Source organism: Coregonus clupeaformis, chromosome 15, assembly GCF_020615455.1.
Source record: "Coregonus clupeaformis isolate EN_2021a chromosome 15, ASM2061545v1, whole genome shotgun sequence".
Lineage (NCBI taxonomy): Eukaryota > Metazoa > Chordata > Actinopteri > Salmoniformes > Salmonidae > Coregonus > Coregonus clupeaformis.
Window position 1 is genome coordinate 26,515,017 of NC_059206.1, and position 19,640 is coordinate 26,534,656.

Sequence of the window (19,640 nt, forward strand, 5' to 3'; positions counted from 1 at the left end):
ACAGCGACGCTTGCGCTGTGAAGGCCGGCAACGACGCTCCTACTGCGATGGTGCGTGCGCTTCACCGAGGTCCGCGTGCCCACGAATAAGGTATGTATCAGGGAGGACAGTATGTGTAGCCCTTCATAATAATATAATAATTATTAATAATAATAATATATACAGTGAGTCATTGGTGTAGCCCAGGGATGGGCAACTTTGGGTGCCACAAAAAATCAGAACTCCTCATGAGGGGCCACAGTTGCTCGCGGGTCTGCTTACCCACATCAATACCACCCACAAACACATTGTTAGCGAAACATTTTAGTGGCCCCCCTCTTGACAGCAGAGATAAAAAATAAAAATAAACGTTTAAAAGTTCATTTCCTGCAGTTGTACACATTTTACCATTTGATGGAGTGAAATGATTGCAGTTTTTAATGTGATATCTGAGTGAGACTGACTAACAAAATCAATAGGGACCCCCCAGCCATGATTCGACCATGAAAACAACTAATTTAGCAATCCCAATTTGTTTTGCTGACATGGGTTAATTGACTGACTATTAGTGACTAACATAAGATGAGAAAAACTGCTGATGAACAAACAACATTTTGAAATTGCACCTTTTGTATTCTACCACTCTAACTCTTAACAGTAAGTCGAGACCCCAGTGTAAAATCTATCAATTCAAGTTGGAGGAAATAAATCAAACCTGAAGACTGTAGATCTTCAGTCATTTTAACAAATTAAAATTGTATGATTTTCAAGAATTTGATTCCAAATTGATGGAGTCTACAATCGTCCTACATTGAGACTGCGATTTTTTTACTTTCAAATGTATACTGAACAAAAGCCATTGATTTCAAAGTTTAAAGGGATACTTCAGGATTTTGGCAATGAAGCCCTTTACTTCCCTAGAGTCAGAAGAACTCGTGGATACCATTTGTCTCTGCATGCAGTTTGAAGGAAGTTGTTAACTAGCATTAGCACAATGACTAGAAGTCTTTGGTAACTGATAACATGCTAGTAAATACCATAGACTTCCAGTCATTGTGCTAACGCTAATTAACAATGGCTCGTGAAACTACCTCTAACTTTCTTCATACTGGATGTAGAGACCAGTGGAGGCTGCTGAGGGGTTGGACGGCTCATAATAATGACCTGAACGGCGCAAATATTCCACTTATTCCACTCCAGCCATTACCACGAGCCCGTCCTCCCCAATTAAGGTGCCACCAACCTCCTGTGGTAGAGACATAAAAATGGCATCTGACTCTGGGGAAGTAGATAAAGGTCTTCATTGCCAAAATCCCAAAGTATCCTTTTAACAAGCTATCGAGCTCTATGCACAATGACTACTTTTAACAATTTACACAGAACATTTTACAAGAAAACATTAACAGGAAGAACTGTGCAGATACAACGTTTGGTAACATAATAAAACTGAGGGAGATTTTACTGTAACCAAATTTACCATCTGCAGTTTTCCCACTAAATATATTCTTATTTTTTACTGAATAAATTGGTCAAAGTAGTCATTGTGCATAGTTGTATGGTTTGTTAAACTTTTAAATCAATGTTTTTTGTTTGGCATACATTTTCAAGTGAAAAATTGGAGTCTCAGCATAATTCCCTTACCGTGGAATTTCTCTTATAACCACACACAGAAAACAAGGACCCATGTCTCCATTGTTTATATTTTTGCTACTGATATCTTTGTTATAATTGCATTCTATTTTTTATAATTGTTTTTATGTTTTATATTTGACTTTGAAAAGTAAATGTGTGTCATTACGAGAGCTTGGGTCTGAGGTTTTATCTGCAAAAAGAGGATTCTGAGATAATTGGCTTTAATGTTACGACCCCTCATTGGTTTGAATGGTGTCAGCGATTTTTTTATATTGTATTCTTTTGAACTTAACAACATGAATTGGAGTATTTACAGTACTATATAGGGAGAGAACATTGAACTGAACAAAGCTATGTCAATAACTACATTTTGAGAAAAATGCCATTCTCTTCTCTTCCTTGTTGGTCAGCTTTGGTCGGACATCAGTGTAATGCCTCTCTTTATACTTGGAAGAGCTTAGGATAGCTTCCTTACTTTTCTTACCTTAAATATTTGTTGTTGTTTATATTTTAACACAGGAATAAGAGCCAGTCATGTAACGGGAAGATGCTGCTGTTTGTGTACACTGAATGTGGCCAGAATCTCACTTGCCATTAAACATGCAACTTCATAGCAATATCGAGAGTGTTTATTTTTTTCAAGGCATTTTATTCCTTTACTACTACAGATATACAGTATTCTAAACAAGGGATATTGCATTGTGAAACATTTTCATGATACACACACAAGGAGGCTCCCAAACACAATAACATAACAATTACACACACACAGACACACACACCGTACTGAAGACAAAGACACTCATAGAAAGCTGGGAAAAAGTGGATACCCTGTGGAATGTTTCAAAAGTCACCTTTCATGAGATCGGTAGCTCACACATTGTCAAAGCCCTAAACCTCTTCTTACATAGTAAGCCTCAGTTGCTTCCCTTGTTCATCTCTTGGTCTTTGAGACTGAGTGGCTAGCCAGTGGTTAGTGGTAGGCCAGGGTCCTGTTCACCAGTCACGGAACGGGACAAAAATGGTCAGAAACAGAGTGAAACCTGGAGATACTATCTGAACTTGTCCAATAAGAATTAAAATAATTTTAGTTTAACATTGCACTACGGTTTTGAAACGTTTTGCTACAGTGTGCTCAAATGAATATGACCCATGCCTATTCCTCACTGAGGCCTTAGGCATTCAGCTCTTAAGACTCTTCAGCTAAAAACCTTATAGTTTCTCCTTGTTGTTTTGACAGGGACCATTAGCCAAGATAGCTAATCAGGCTTCAAGGAGCTGGTTTCCTACCCCCTGACCATCCCTCACAGAACTGATTCTAATAATGCTGAGGAGAACATTTAACCAAAGGATGTTGAAACCTTTTTCCACTCACAAGGTGTCTGAAGTGCACATAGAACGCATACGCTGACATGTGTCAAGTGTTCAGTCAGGCCGAATCCCAAATGGACCCCTAGACCCTACGCCCTATGCACTTGTGGAGATCTGAAAAAGGATTTGATTGGTATAAGCAATATGGTGAAACTTACACCTAGCCAATCAGAGGGCAAGGTGGACCTTTTGACCATATTACTTACACCTGTCAAATCCTCTCAGATCTCCACAAGTGCGTGGAGCATAGTGCAGGGTTCCCCAACTGGCGGCCCGCGGGCCATGGTTTTATTTGGCCCCCCAAGTTTTCTGAGTAAAAAAACTTTTATTTCTTTGTGTGGAATATTCATTGTTGGACATAATACTGTAAAAACACCAGGAAATCAGCTCCAAGTGATTTTAATTTAAGAAATCTGTTCCCAAATATTCCCATGAATAATAGAGAGACACGTGATCGTATTCAAATGTAAGCAAGGTTTGAAATGATTATGTTTTAGTCAAACATTATATCTGTTTGGGCTTTGCAGTCTACAAATGATTTTTTACTATGTTCCGGCCCCCTGACCATCTGCTCCAGAAAAAATCGGTACGCGGCTGAATGTAGTTGCTGATCCCTGGTGTAGTGTCTAGGGGTACATTTGGGATTCGGCCTCAGTGTCTCTGGCCACCATTTTGTGCGTCCATCTTTGAAGTGGGGTAGATCTGAGATCCCTTTAGTGAAACAATTGAGACCTCCAAATAACATCTATCACACATCATGACCTGTCGGTGGTGGGACAGCTCTTTCTGCATACCTCCATTTTGTCATCCCTACCATCATTTTAAATCACGCAGAACTTTTGGCAGTTGATTGTCATGAAAAAGGGGGAAATCTTCACGTCATCTCGAATTTAAAACCGGCCACATGTCTCTCATCTCTTTCACAGGATTGTACGATACGCCAATACACGTTTTGTTAATTCATCGGGCCTTCGTCCATATCAATATATTGTCTATTATATACAGTATCATTGTAGGAATCCAATCCCTTGAAGGTCACTTGTTGTTCTTCCTCTGCAGTTCTTCCTCCACGTTCTTCCTCTGCTGTTCTAGGAACCACCCGCAGGGTCTCACGTCCAGCTTGAGCTGGTCCAGCACCCACTGGTCCTTCTGAGCCCCATCCATGAACTCCTCCAAGGAAATCTGGCCTGGAAACGGAGAGAGAGAATGAAAGGAATACCTGTATATATGTGTGTGTATAGATATATACTGTACATACAGTACCAGTCAAAAGTTTGGTCACACCGACTCATTCAAGGGTTTTTGCGACTGCACTTGAAGAAACTTTCAAAGTTCTTGTAGTTTTCCGGATTGACTGACCTTCATATCTTAATGTAATGGTGGACTGTCATTTCTCTTTGCTTATTTGAGCTGTTCTTGCCATAATATGGACTTGGTCTTTTACCAAATAGGGCTATCTTCTGTATACCACCCCTGCCTTATCAAAACACAACTGATTGGCTCAAACGCATTAAGAAGGAAAGAAATTCCACAAATTAACTTTTAATAAGGCACACTTGTTAATTCAAATGCATTCCAGGTGACTACCTCATGAAGCTGGTTGAGAGAATGCCAAGAGTGTGCAAAGCTGTCATCAAAGCAAAGGGTGGCTACTTTGAAGAATCTCAAATATAAAATATATTTTGATTTGTTTAACACTTTTTTTGGTTACTACATAATTCCATATTTGTTATTTCATAGTTTCGATGTCTTCACTATTATTCTAAAATGTAGAAAATAGTAAAAATAAAGAAAAACCCTTGAATGAGTAGGTGTGTCCAAACTTTTGACTGGTACTGTATATACCGTATATACACTCAGTTGGCAGTTTATTAGGTACACAAAAATGGTTCGCGCCTACAGACAGTGAGTCACGTGGCCGTGGCTTGCTATATAAAGCAAGCAGACAGGTATCGAGGAATTCAGTTACTGTTCGATTAAACATTAGAATGGGCAAAACGAGTGACCTAAGGGACTTTGAGCGTGGTATGATAGTCGGTGCCAGGCAAGCCGGTTCCAGTATCTCAGAAACGGACGGCCTCCTGGGCTTTTCACGCACAACAGTGTCTAGGGTTTACCAAGAATGGTGCGATAAACAAAAATATCCAGTCAGCGGCAATCCTGTGGGCGAAAACAGCTTGTTGATGAGGGGTCGAAGGAGTGTGGCAAGAATCATGCAAGCTAAAAGGCGGGCCACAAACAGGCAAATAACGGTGCAGTACAACAGCGGTGTACAGAACGGCATCTCGGAAAGCACAACTCGTCGGTCCTTGTCACGAAGGGCTAGTGCAGCAGACGACCACATGGGTTCCACTCCTATCAGCTAAAAACAAGAAGAAGCTCCAGAGGGCACGCGATCACCAACACTGGACAATTGAGGAGTGGAAAAACATTGCCTAGTTCGACAAATCCCTGTTCCTGTAGCCTCATGCTGATGGCAGAGTCAGGATTTGGCGTAAGCAACATGAGTCAATGGCCCCATCCTGCCTGGTGTCAACGGTACAGGCTGGTGGCGGTGGTGTAATGGTGTGGGGAATGTTTTCCTGGCACACGTTAGGTCCCTTAGTACCAATTGAGCAACATTTCCATGTCCTGAAGAATTCAGGCTGTTCTGAAGGCAAAAGGGGGTCCAACCCGGTACTAGATGGGTGTACCTAATACTCCAATGCTTCCCACAGTTGTGTCAAGTTGGCTGGATGTCCTTTGGGTGGTGGACCATTCTTGATAGACGGGAAACCGTTGAGCGTGAAAAACCCAGCAGCGTTGCAGTTCTTAACACAAACCACACAATCCATGTCTCAATTGTCTCAAGGCTTTAAAATCTTTCTTTAACCTGTCTGCTACACTTCATCTACACTGATCGAAGTGGATTTAACAAGTGACATCAATAAGGGATCCTAGCTTTCACCTGGTCAGTCTATGTCATGAAAAGAGCAGGTGTTCTTAATGTTTTGTACACTCAGTTTATTTATACAGTGGGTACCGTGATGATTGACACCCTCGATAAAGATGAGCAAAAATTACTGTATAAAATAAATAATTCAAATACTGAGCTAGATTGTATGCTAGAGAACATTTGGGAAATATAATTGCTCAGAGAAAACGATTTTGTTTAACAAGTAATATTTTTTTCTCAAAAAGGTAGGGGTCAAAATTATTCACACCCCTGTTTTCAAAACCTTTGAATACCTTAAAATTGAGAGGATAATGCTACTTTTTCAACAACAAAAAATATGAGATGGAGAACACATTGGGAGGGATCTTAGACCATTCCTCCACACAGAATCCTTCCAGATCCTTGATATCCTTCATCTGCGCTTATGGACTGCCCTCTTCAATGCAAACCTTAGGTTCAATGGGGTCAAGTCTGAGACTGAGATGGCCAATGCAAAATGTCGATTTTGTGGTAAATTAACCACTTTTTTGTGGATTTTGATGTGTGCTTGGTGTTATTGTCCTGCTGGAACATCCACTTGCAGCCATCCAGGACCTCTATACCAGGCGGTGTCAGAGGAAGGCCCTAAAAATTGTCAAAGACTCAAGCCACCCTAGTTATAGACTGTTCTCTCTGTTACTGCACAGCAAGCGGTACCAGAGCACCAAGTCTAGGTCCAAAAGGCTTCTTAACAGCTTCTACCCCCAAGCCATAAGACTCCTGAACAGCTAATCATGGCTACCTGGACTATTTGCATTGTCCCCCCACCCCATTTTACTGCTGCTCTTTAATTATTTGTTATTTTTATTTTGTACTTATCTATTTTTTACTTAACACTTATTTTTCTTAAAACTGCATTGTTGGTTAAGGGCTTGTAAGTAAGCATTTCACTGTAAGGTCTACACCTGTTGTATTCGGCGCATATGGCAAATAAAATTTTATTTTATTTGATGTTTCAGTCTCCTGGCAGAGGCAACCAGGTTTTTGACTAAAATGTTCTTGTACTTGGTAAAGTTCATGATACCGTTGACCTTAAAGGACCCCAGGACCAGTGGAAGCTAAATAGACCCATAACATAAAAGACCCACCACCATATTTTACAGTAGGGATGAGGTATTTTCTGCATTGTTCTTTCGAATGCCAAACCCACCGTTAGTGAGCGAGGCCAAATACCTCTATTTTCGTGTCATATGACCATAGCACCCGTTCCAATCCAAGTGCCAATGCCGTTTAGCAAACTCCTGGTGGTGCTATGGTCAGATGGCATGAAAATAGAGCTCTTTGGCCACACACACCAATGGTGGGCAGAAACGTTTGCGCTCTCGTCTTCTCAACATGCTGGCTCTGCGCATACATACACCTTCATTTGCCTTGCTGAAATGTTTTAGTACTACCTTACTACACCCACAATGTAATGAGTATATTGCACACATACAGGCCTACACAGATACTACATGTCTAAGACAGACACCTCACACAGACTTACCATCTTTATTCTTATCCACCAGGTCAAAGATCCGGTCAGTGATCTGATCAGGGGTCAGGTTGTCAGTTTCAGATGGGTTCCCATGCCTCTTGATATTGTAGATGATCTGCAGAGAGAGGAAGACATGAGAAAATGGATTGACTATGGTGAGTGGGAGCAGGTTATGTACACACATGTTGTATAGATTGAAGCAGGGGATGGCACACCAGACAGAAAGGTGTTTTTTTATATGGCTCAATATGCTGTATGTCATCTCATATCAAACGTATAGTTTCATATCCCTGCATGTAATTAGGCTTACTGGCTATATAGTTTTGGTATGCATGGTGCATTAAAAAGGAGTACAATTAGCATGGGAAAATGTTAAGGCATCTCAATTTGATGAGAGGGTCATACCCAGTATCTTGTTTACATACATCATGTTCAGAGGGGATCTCTGGCAGCATACAAGGCTTTTTAGCTTAAGGGCACTTATACGGGATGTTCCAAGCCAACTCCCTCCACAATGTCTCTGACAATTGATCCCCTAGAAGTCGACAATCTAATCGGTCGACGTGACTATCTAAACTAGGCTATGTCTTCCTGGAAACCTTTCAAATCCATAGTCTAAACAAGATTAAGCTCCTTTAAATATAATGCTAGTATGGCCATTCACGGGGTGGGCGACACGTAGGCCTATAACCACACAAAGCCAGCAAGAACATCGGGAGGCCAGTTTGTAGAGTAACATATTTGACAGGCTTCCACGTGTTTAGGTCAGGACTTCAAAATAAATTGAGAAAAAACACATCTAAACAACAAGCATCTATACACTTACTTTGACAACTTGTTTTAGCTCCTTTTTGTCGAGGTGTCCGTTTCCATCTCTGTCGTATAATTTGAAAGACCACCTCAGTCGGTCCTCGAGCTTTCCTCTAAGAACGAGGTGCACTGCTGCCACATACTCCATAAAGTCTAGTGTGTTGTCCTATGGATAAAAACAAGGAATTAAATCAACTAAACACCAACGAATGTAATGTAGGTGATGATCTCTGTGTGATGTGGAGACATCATTGTCCCTTTTGTGTGTAACCACGGAGAATGTTGATTGCTGTTACGTATTTGAGCGTTTCAGCACCACGGACAGCGCGCGGGTGTATCTACGTGTGTATAAGCCAGGGCAGACGTTTACATTTGAGTCATTTACATTTTAGTCACTTATCCATAGCGACTTACAAGAGCAATTAGGGTTAAGTGCCTTGCTCAAGGGCACATCAACAGATTTTTCACCAGCTCGGGGATTCGAATCAGGCTAGCGACCTTTCGGTTACTGGTCCAACGCTCTTATCAGCTAGGCTACCTGCCTACCTTTAATTCATAGCTTTAATGTGTATTTCTCTAGGCAATATAACCAAGATAATATCACAATGAATTAATTGTTTTATAATCTACAACTGTCTCAGCTTCTGGCAAAGGCTACTAGCCTACTTATGTCCATTATCCCTTCCTCTAAATATGCTTAGCTTAATAAATCAGTACAAAGGTACATATACACGTACATGGTTCGCGTCAAACGATCGAAATACGTTGTCCATGTATGCAGATTCCTCCTCCGTCGAGTCGCTGCTAATTCCAAAGATTTTCTTGAATTCGTGTAAATGCAGGTTGCCACTGGGACACTCGCTGGCGAATTTTCGGTATAGTTCCTGGATATGTGTGAGGGCCACCTCGTCGTCTAGCTCACTGTGTGATTGACCCATGGTTGAGCAGATCCAGGTCCGTTTAAAGGTGGTCTATGAAGTTCTTAACGAATAACTGGTAAAAGTTATCTACAACACCCATTCCTTCCACGCTCTCAGAGACCACAAAACAGGTTTGCGCTCAAGTCAATGAGTTTGAGGATTAACCCAACATTCTAACATTTGGCTTAGCCTACTGTTGATTGTTGATATTTTTAGTCAATATTTTAGATCCGTTATTAAAAAATCCAATCGAGACAGGCGGAACAAATCAAGATGCATCAAGCGCCAAAGCCCGTGTTAGATCAGGTACTATTCCATTCTTTGGATATCTGAGGGGATTATTTAACACTGGACCTCACCAAGATTAACGACTAGTGAAGTCAAACGGCCGACTCGCCACACAACCTCAACTGCTCTCCCTACCCTGAGAAAAAAGGGTTCCAAAAGGGTTCTTCGGCTGCCCCCATAAGAGAACCCTTTTTGGTTCCAGGTAGCACTCATTTGGGTTCCATGTAGAACCCGCAGTGTAAAGGGTTCTACCTGGAACCAAAAAGGGTTCTCCTGTGGGGACAGCCGAATAACCCTTTTAGGTTCTAGATAGCACTTTTTTTTTCTAAGAGGGTATAGCCTACTCAGACCACAAAGTCGAAGTCATTTAATTAGCCTTATGTCACCCACTCCAAATTTGCCTCTCTGCTCTTTATCTGACACAAGTCACCAAAGCTACCGTGACGCTTTATTTGCTTGGTATTTATTCAACCTTAATTTATGTCCAGGCAAGTCTCATTGGAATAAATCTATTTTGCAAGCGAGACCTGAGTAGATAAATGTTTAAGCAGGTGGATGTATTCATTAAACACTGAATACCACAAGCCAATGACCTGGTATGAGGGTAAATAGCTAGGATTAATTGACTGTATTCATTCATAAAAAATTTGAGATGATTGAATAGCATAAGCAAGCACTTTGTATGTGTGTTTCAGAGAGTTTCCAGTAGTTAATTTACTAATTGACTTAGTGCATTTCATTCACTTTAGGTGTGTGCCCTGGGTCATCATGTAACTCACACCTGTGCTCACTGACACCTGAACAAGGCAAAGCCTCCAACTTTACATTCAAGAAAAACAAATGTGAAGTAGTCGTTGTTTCCCATATATGCATTTAGCAGCAACACTGAAAAAATATAGTGTGTGTGTGTGTGTGTGTTGTGTAATAATTAGCCATAGCTGTGGGATCCAGTTAAGGTATTAGCTGAACACTCACCTCTCACCAAGTTATCAACCTTCTGTAGTCTGGCCTTAAAAGAACAGTTAATCTCAGGGGAATCATTCACCTAAAGAAACAGATTAGGGGCGGACTGACGGACGGACAGGCGGACGGACGGACAGACATTTCCCCTAAAAGGCCCAAGCTACAGAGGTGTCTCACAACACCTTAATACACACAACACATGTTGCATAAGAATGTGTGTGTGCATGCGTGTGTGTATGTATGTGTTAGGAGGATACATCCCTTCATTAATTGCAGAGGGAATTAATTATATGAATAAAAATAGAATGTGGTCATCAAAAACAAAAACCTACAGGTGACCTAAATCCATTTGACATTCTGCATATGGACATACAGCCCTAAACATATGGATAAAGAGAGACATGGCGGAGAATCCATATAAAATTGCATTTTAATACAGTAAGTCATCACAAGTAAGCGCACAATACAGTGTATCTGGAGCATCTGAAAAGTTGACAGTGAATGTACTGTACACACATTGGAGAGCATAGAGAAGTCAGTTCATGAACCCTGAACTCTCACTTCCCCCTCTTTCTCACTCTTCCATCCTCACAGAGAATCAGACAGCTGGGTGGGATTTCTTGTTATAAAACGGGTCGTGTGGATCCTGGATGCTGATTGGATCCTGGATGCTGATTGCTCAGTATTTGTATGCATGTTGTGACCATTTTATAAAAGCAGTAAGGCACGTGACACTACACTATAATGAATATAGTCACAGGAAAAATGGATTGAAAGACCTTCTGCTAGCACATCGGGACGAACAACGCTATTTACCTGTGACTATATTCATGATATAACATGGACTCTTGTGCCTTACTGTTTGAACAAACACCTCTCTTCTGAGACAACGATGCCTTGTGCGTAGAAAAGTTATGTATCACAGTATCATGTAACAGAGGGGATCAAGAGTTCAAAATAATGGTCCATCAGTATCCCCTTGCATGCAGGTTTTCAGTCTAACCACTCTTATAACGGCACTCTGACTATTGATGTGGATATTGATACCCTAGAGTGGTAGGCTACATGAATACCAATGCTGGGAACCCTTGTCATGGATGCAAGGAGCTTTTTCCATGGGGCCACCCCACCCATGCAAATACTAGTGGAAAGCTTATTTCTCCCTGAGGTATGCCTACATGGCTGGGTGGCTTTGCAAATCAAATCAAGTGTATTTGTCATATGCACAGGATACACATGGTGTACATACACAGTACAATGAAATGCTTACTTACAGGTACACCTCTCATCTATGTGACAAAAATAAGACTGTGGTTTGTCATGATGGGTGTATCATTTGACAAATAAATAAACAAAGAATGGTTGCTATGGTGAGACCACTTAGTGGGACATGCTTGCATTAGATCAAACAAAATGGAAATATAGATATTTGGAGTAAATGAGTTGAATGCATTCTATACAAAATGATATTTTTTTGGTATGAGGATTGCTCTATCTAGAGTGATCTATTGTGTTATCTTTAGTCATTACTAGGATCAAATGTCACACCACTTGCTGACTAGATGTTGATCAAAAGGTTAATTCTTGATCAAAAGGTTCATTCTTGATCAAAAGGTTCATTCTTCATCAAAGGGTTAATGTAAGTATCTCAAATACAATTTGTGGAAGCTTGATGTGTGGATAATAGTAAAGCTTAAAAATGTGTAAAGATATTCCAAAATGTAGGCTACATTAAAGCAATTACCATAAAATACTGAAAATAACCTCTTTGGGAACTGGCAACAATGGCAACCAACACAGTTTAAACTCTGCTGATATTTATAGGTTCTTAAAGTTTTTTTGTGATGCCCAATTGTTTTTAACAGGTCCCCTGTAGCTCGGTTGGTAGAGAATGGCGCTTGCAACGCCAGGGTTGTGGGTTCGTTTCCCACGGGGGGCCAGTATGAAAATGTATGCACTCACTAACTGTAAGTCGCTCTGGATAAGAGCGTCTGCTAAATGATTAAAATGTAAAATGACTAAAGGATTTGAAGTACTTGACATTGAATAATACACCATTCCAAGTTCTCTGATGTGATATCAATTCCTTAAACATTATAATAGGTAAAATAAATATGGATAACATGATATCACATTTAGGCTACTAATGGTATGATATTTGCATTGATATAATGTTTTGAAATAGTTGATTACTTCGTACTTGAAAGTATAAGGTTGTGAAATAATCACTGTGTATATTTTGATTACATAATATTCTTAATAAGAAAATTTCATAACCATCGTCACAATATTACTGAGTATAGAATTCCATAACCTTTTAAACTTGAATGTAACCTAAATACTCAAACTGCAGATAGTGACCCTTTGTAATATCATATCACACAATATGAGCTTTGAACTCGAGTTCCAGTGAGCTATGACAGTCACCTGCTGAATGAGACTCCATCCTGTCAGCTGGTCAGCTCTCAAAAAGAGAACGCCTGTTGTTCCGACATGCATCAAAGTGCATGGACAGCATGTTAAAAGAACAATGACCGGAGGAAAAGTGATACAGAGAAGAGTGCTCCATGCATATGTCTGAACCATCGCAAGCAGCAAACATGGAGGCAGAGCCAGACCATAAGGCCCAAGGCATCAGGTTTCTCGTGCGAAAAAGACAAAACTCAGATGTCATTTGCGAGACACAACCCCTCTCTGTGTAGATGGGAGACCTAGTTTGGAGGGCTCAGGTCATTTTTACACAGTTCTGCATGACCCAGCCACTAGCGTTGACGTCCAGCTTGAGCATATTCATGACCCATTCGTCCTTCTGGGCACCCTCCATAAACTCAGTAAAGGAAATCTGGCCTGTAATAGAAGGAAAAAAACAATACAATTTAAAGAGTGTACATTTTGGTGGGCAATGATCCAACATCTTTCTCAGGTTAAGGTTACTGCCTTTGATATAACTCGGATGTAGTGCCAACTTAGTAAGAATGTAGGAAGCCATTCATGCTTATTAAAAGTGGGATGCCATTCATGCTTAATAAAAGTAGGAAGCCATTCATGCTTAATAAAAGTAGGAAACCATTCATGCTTATTAAAAGTAGGAAGCCATTCATGCTGATTAAAAGTAGGAAGCCATTCATGCTTATTAAAAGTAAGAAGCCATTCATGCTTATTAAAAGTAGGAAGCCATTCATGCTTATTAAAAATAAAACAACAAACCAGTGGTAAAACCACCTTTCCTCTGTATAATGGGCCACGTAGCACCTGTCCATGAGAATGCCAGAGCAAAGTCTCCCTCAAATGGACCACCAATTAGCACAAGCATTACGTAATACTGGTCATTACATCAGACTGACCAGTGTGTAAGAAATGTGTAACAAATAAGAACAAATAAGAATTTGTTCTTAACTGACCTGCCTAGTCAAATAAAATACAAAACGGTCAGTGACAAACGCATATTGTCTCCCGCTGGTGCATGTAAAGTCCTTAGAACACAGATTGTTCATCGTTGTGGTACTATATATTTGGTACAGATTTGAATGCATGTTCTGCCGTATATATGAATATATCTTAACAGGGCACTTACCATCATGATTTTTGTCAACCAGCTCAAAGATCCTGTCACAGACTTCATTAGGTGTCATGTTTATGGCAGTTGTATGAAGCTTGATTTTGTAAATGATCTGCAAATGTATGAGATGCATTTCATTACGTACAGCTGGGGGAAATACAGTGTGGTACTTGATAAAAGTCTCTTTTACATTGGTGTCCTATCTCAAATGGTATACATTTAAAAGGGTTTCAACATAAAAAGATGGGTTTACCCCACTGACGTAAAATATGAAGTTGTATAAACTTTTATATTACAGAAGTATTATTTTGTCTAGTGTTGTTTATCTCAGCTTAATTTACTGAGTTCACATAAGGTCATATTTTAAGGCAGATGAGTAACAAACAAAAAATAATAGTAACCAAACTGCCTTAGAATGTTATGTTGTCTCAATTTAGGAAATCGAGAGTTACCAAAACTAGGTAATAAAGTATTATTAACATTATATAATATATACTATGTCATATCATCAGTGGGGTAACACATCTTTATAAATGGAAAAAACATTTTTGCACTGAAACAATACTGTGACATTAGGCCTTTTTAATCGACGAAGGAAAAAGATAGAGAACCTATATGTACAGTAAACACCAGAGCCGTGAACTCAGCTGACCTACAGGCATGGGGGCTGGTTCAGTTCAGTACCAGATAGGCTATAGGATCAGGGCTAGGGATAGATGTTCCCAATAATAACAGGCATTAAAGCCACATGCTCCTCCCATCCTTTCATCCAATAACATTTATGGACGGAATTAGATTTGTGAAAATCCCAGACGTCACACGCAGTCGCTTTCCCCTGACCTGATCCTAATCCCTGACCTGCAGCATATTAAGGCACTGCCCTAATGACATTAGTTTGATGTAATACCTGTATTATACAAGTCATACAATTTAGAAAACTTCAAAATGAGGATTGCAGATTACACTACCAGTTTAACAACTAAATGTGTCCAGCTGTTCTTAGACTTAGAAAAGAAGGCGTAGGTGCATAGCCTAGCATAACTGATCTATAAGTACTTGTAGACTACAAAAGGCAGGTAGCTTAGTGGTTAAGAGCGTTGTGCCAGTAACCGAAAGGTCGCTGGTTCTATTCCCCGAGCCGACTAGGTGAAAAATCTGTCTGTGCCGTTGAGAGAGGCACTTAACCCTAATTGCTCTGGATAAGAGTGTCTGCTAAATGACTAACATGTAAAGGCTTGAATGAAGCAGCCAGTCAATAGCCTAATGCAGAGGAAGATGATGTGTGATTTCTTACCTGAATCAGGTTTTTCACCTCTTGTCGGTCTAACTTGCCATTCCCATCCTTGTCGTAGATTTTAAAGGACCACTTTAACCTATCCTCAAGATTCCCGCGCAATATCAGGTGAAGAGCGGCCGTATACTCCATAAAATCCAACGCGTTATCCTGTGAAAACAATACATGGATTTATTGCATGTTTACCTTTTGAATGCATAATGATAACAGAAGCTAATGCAATTAAAGGGATAGTTCACCCACATTTTCTAAATGAAATCATGGTACCGGTATTAGAGTTTTTCATGCATCATGTCCAAATCAAAAGTATCTCAAATTGATTGTGAAGCGCAACAAAGTCACGAATACAGTGCTTTTAGAAAGTATTCACACCCCTTGACTTTTTCCACATTTTGTTGTGTTACAGCCTGAATTTAAATTTGATTAAAGTGAGATTTTTGTCACTGGTCTACACAAATAGCCCATAATGTCAAAGTGAAATGTCTTGAATCAATAAGTATTCAACCCCTTTGTTATGGTACGTCTAAATAAGTTCAGGAGAAACAATGTGCTTAAGAAGTCACATAATAAGTTGCAATAATAGTGTTTCATGTGATTTTTGAACGTCTACCTCATCTCAGTACCCCACACAATTATCTGTAAGGTCCCTCAGTCGAGCAGTGAATTTCAAACAGATTCAACCACAAAGACCAGGGAGGTTTTCCAATGCCTCGCAAAGAAGGGCATCAACTGGTAGCTGGGTAAACATTTTAAAAGGAGATATTGAATATCCATTTGAGCATGGTGAAGTTATTAATTACACTTTGGATGGTGTATCAATACACCCGGTCACTACAAAGATACAGGCGTCCATCCTAACTCAGTTGCTGGAGAGGAAGGAAACCGCTCAGGGATTTCATTATCAGGCTAATGGTGACTTTAAAACAGTTACAGAATTTAATAGGTTTGGTTTGGGAGAAAACTGAGGATGGATCAATAACAGGTAGCTTAGTGGTTAAGAGCGTTGTGCCAGTAACCGAAAGGTCACTGGTTCTAATCCCCGAGCTGACTAGGTGAAAAATCTGTCGATGTGCCCTTGAGCAAGGCACTTAACCCTAATTGCTCCTGTAAGTCACTCTGGATAAGAGCGTCTGCTAAATGACTAAAATGTAAATGTAATATTAACCCAATTGACAGAGTGAAAAGAAGGAAGCCTGTACAGAATAACAAATATTCCAAAACATGCATCCTGTTTGCAACAAGGCATTAAAGTAATACTGCAAAATATATTTGCAATTCCTGAATTCAAAGTGTTATGTTTGGGGCAAATCCAATGCAACACATTACTGAGTACCACTGTCCATATTTTCAAGCATCGTGGTGGCTGCATCATGTTATGGGTATGCTTGTACTTGTTACGGACTGGGGAGTTTTTCAGGATAAAAAAGAAACTGAATGGAGCTAAGCACAGGCAAAATCCTGGAGGAAAACCTGGTTCAGTCTGCATTCCACCAGACACTGGGAGATTAACTCACCTTTCAGCAGGCGATAACCTAAAAGACAAGGCCAAATCTACACTGGAGTTGCTTACCAAGACAGTGAATGTTCCTGAGTGGCCGAGTTACAGTTTGGACTTAAATCTGCTTGAAAATCTATAGCAAGACTTGAAAATGGTTGTCTAGCAATGATCAACAACCAATTTGACAGAGCTTGAAGAATTTTGAAAATAATAATGGAAAAATATTGTACAATCCAGGTGTGAAAAGCTCTTAGAAACGTACCCAGAAAGACTCACAGCTGTAATCGCTGCCAAAGGCGATTCTAACATATATTGACTCAGGGGTGTGAATACTTATGTAAATTAGATAGTTCTATTTTCATTTTCAATACATTTGCAAACATTTATAAAAACATGTTTTTACTTTGTCATTATGGGGTATTGTGTGTAGATGGGTGAGAAAAAATGTAATGTAATCAATTTTGAATTCAGGCTGTAGCACAACAAAATGTGTAGTTAGTCAAGGGGTATGAATACTTTCTGAAGGCACAGTAGATGATTTGAACACGATGCAAAAAAATGCTAATATCGGTACCATGAGATTAGCATTTGGAAACAGTGCCAGGGTAACTAAACCAAATCATGGATTGCTGTCATACCTTGTCCATAGACCGCTTACCGGGTAAGGAAACCAATATTACATTTTGTAATTTGGATGAACTGTCCCTTTAACAGCACAATGGATGACTAGAATGGCTTTCACATTTTTCACATTATTTCCTGACTGAAAAATGTTTTGCCCACTTCACTTACCCTGTTTGTGTCGAATGAATGGAAGACCGTCTCAATGTACAAAGTCTCTTCCTCACAACTGGCCGGTACGCCAAAGATGCGTTTTAATTCATGCAGGTGCAAAGTCCCGCTCGGGCACTCCTTCATAAAAGTCATACACAGCTCCTGAATTTGCTCCAAATCCATCTCGTCATTGTGGCTTTCTGCTTGACCCATTGTTTCAGTTCACTTGGATAGTAGACAATATTTTCTACAAACATTCAAGCAAATATAGTTCAACCTAAAGGTTATAAGTTAAAGTCTGGCAACTACAGGTGGCTACCGACGCATCTGCTCACACAGTCCCATCAAACTAAATGCCTTTAATCCACTTGCCATAAACCATAGCCTAATGGGGAACTGGACAGAGTTGTACTGTATATTTAACCTTTCAATCAGATTAACACAGCAATCTCTGGCTCTTTTGCCAGAAGAAAGGTGAGCTCTCACCTGACCATTTAAGAGTGCATGTCCTGATATACTCCCTAGGCATGTCCTGAAATACTCCCTAGGCATTTCCTGACATACTCCCTAGGCATGTCCTGACACACAGCGCCTTCAGAAAGTATTCACACCCCTTGACTTTTTTCACATTTTGTTGTGTTACAGCCTGAATTTAAAATGGATTAAATATAGATTTTGTCACTGGCCTACACAAAAGGGTGCTGCGGCTGTCCCCATAGGAAAACACTTTTGGTTCCAGGTAGAACTCTTTTGGGTTCCATGTAGAACCCTCTGTGGAAAGGGTTCTACATTGATCCCAAAAGGGGTCTACCTGGAACCAAAATAGTTCTACCTGGAACCAAAAGGGGTTCTTCAAAGGGTTATCCTGTGGGGACATTTTTACAAATTAATAAAAATTGAAATGCTGAAATGTCTTAAGTTAATAAGTATTCAACCCCTTTGTTATGGCAAGCATAAATAAGTTCACTGTACCCCACACATACAATAAAATGTAATATTTTTTTTACATTTTAGTCATTTAAAACAGACACTCTTATCCAGAACAACTTACAATTAGTGAATCATCTTAAGATAGATACACTATATATATAAAAGTATGTGGACACCCCTTCAAATTAGTGGATTCGGCTATTTCAGCCACAGCCGTTGCTGACAGGTGTATAAAATCGAGCACACCGCCATGCAATCTCCATAGACAAACATTGGCATTAGAATGGCCTTACTGAAGAGCTCAGTGACTTTCAACATTGCACCCTCATAGGATGCCACCTTTCCAACAAGTCAGTTTGTCACATTTCTGCCCTGCTAGAGCTGCCCCGGTCAACTGTAAGTACTGTTATTGTGAAGTGGAAACGTCTAGGAGGGGCCACGGCTCAGCCGAGTGGTAGGCCACAGAAGCTCACAGAACGCGACCGCCGTGTGCTGAAAAATCGTCTGTCCTTGGTTGCAACACTCACTACCGAGTTCCAAACTGCCTCTGGAAGCAACTTCAGCACAATAACTGTTCATCGGGAGCTTCATGAAATGGGTTTCCATGGCCGAGGAGCCGCACACAAGCCTAAGATCACCATGCACAATGCCAAGTGTCAGCTGGAGTGGTGTAAAGCTCGCCGTCATTGGACTCTGGAGCAGTGCAAACGCGTTCTCTGGAGTGATGAATCACGCTTCACCATCTGGCAGTCTGACAGACAAATCTGGGTGTGGCGGATGCCAGGAGAACACTACCTGCCCGAATGCATAGTGCCAACTATAAAGTTTGGTGGAGGAGGGATAATGGTCTGGGGCTGTTTTTCATGGTTCGGGCTAGTCCCCTGTTGTGTCTGAAAATATGCTGCTAATTATGCTGTGATGATAAGAAGATCCGCTGACACTGTACTTTGATTATAAAGGTTTATTCATATCAAAGGGTATCAGCGTCGATTTACAGATATCTGCAGAATATCTGGAGAAACCGTCCAATCTGTTTAATATGTTGTTTCTCCCAGTCCTTTGTTCAAGACATGGTATTTATATCCTATGTAACATAATATGGCGTGATTTTAATAAACCAATCCCTGGCTTTCCACATATCTCCCCATATCCTCTATTCCAAGAAGTCTAT

General features: G+C 40.3%; 2 protein-coding genes across 2 annotated transcripts; both read right to left on the reverse strand.

Annotated features, from left to right (window-relative positions):
- Nucleotides 1-3,495: 3,495 nt before the first annotated feature.
- Nucleotides 3,496-9,566, reverse strand: LOC121560367 (guanylyl cyclase-activating protein 2-like). Its single transcript, XM_045225391.1, has 4 exons — nt 8,981-9,566; nt 8,260-8,409; nt 7,443-7,548; nt 3,496-4,169 (listed from the first exon to the last, which is right to left on the reverse strand). The coding sequence occupies exons 1-4, from the start codon at nt 9,179-9,181 to the stop codon at nt 4,018-4,020; spliced, it is 609 nt and encodes a 202-aa protein (XP_045081326.1). The 5' UTR covers nt 9,182-9,566; the 3' UTR covers nt 3,496-4,017.
- Nucleotides 9,567-12,778: 3,212 nt separating this feature from the next.
- Nucleotides 12,779-17,816, reverse strand: LOC121560370 (guanylyl cyclase-activating protein 2-like). The gene is made up of 4 exons (XM_041873373.2): nt 17,558-17,816; nt 15,268-15,417; nt 13,989-14,085; nt 12,779-13,261 (listed from the first exon to the last, which is right to left on the reverse strand). Exons 1-4 carry the CDS (start codon nt 17,750-17,752, stop codon nt 13,140-13,142), a joined length of 564 nt encoding a protein of 187 aa, XP_041729307.2. The 5' UTR covers nt 17,753-17,816; the 3' UTR covers nt 12,779-13,139.
- Between the last annotated feature and the right edge of the window lie 1,824 nt (nt 17,817-19,640).

Excerpts from the sequence above, each read along its gene's own strand:
- LOC121560367 (XM_045225391.1), bottom strand. The coding sequence starts at position 9,181 with ATGGGTCAATCACACAGTGAGCTAGACGACGAGGTGGCCCTCACACAT. Across the intron at positions 8,410-8,980 it reads GATCGTTTGACGCGAACCAT|GACAACACACTAGACTTTAT; the intron begins GTACGTGTATAT and ends TTTTATCCATAG. Across the intron at positions 7,549-8,259 it reads AGCTAAAACAAGTTGTCAAA|ATCATCTACAATATCAAGAG; the intron begins GTAAGTGTATAG and ends CTCTCTCTGCAG.
- LOC121560370 (XM_041873373.2), bottom strand. The coding sequence starts at position 17,752 with ATGGGTCAAGCAGAAAGCCACAATGACGAGATGGATTTGGAGCAAATT. Across the intron at positions 15,418-17,557 it reads ATTCATTCGACACAAACAGG|GATAACGCGTTGGATTTTAT; the intron begins GTAAGTGAAGTG and ends TTGTTTTCACAG. Across the intron at positions 13,262-13,988 it reads GGTTGACAAAAATCATGATG|GCCAGATTTCCTTTACTGAG; the intron begins GTAAGTGCCCTG and ends CTTCTATTACAG.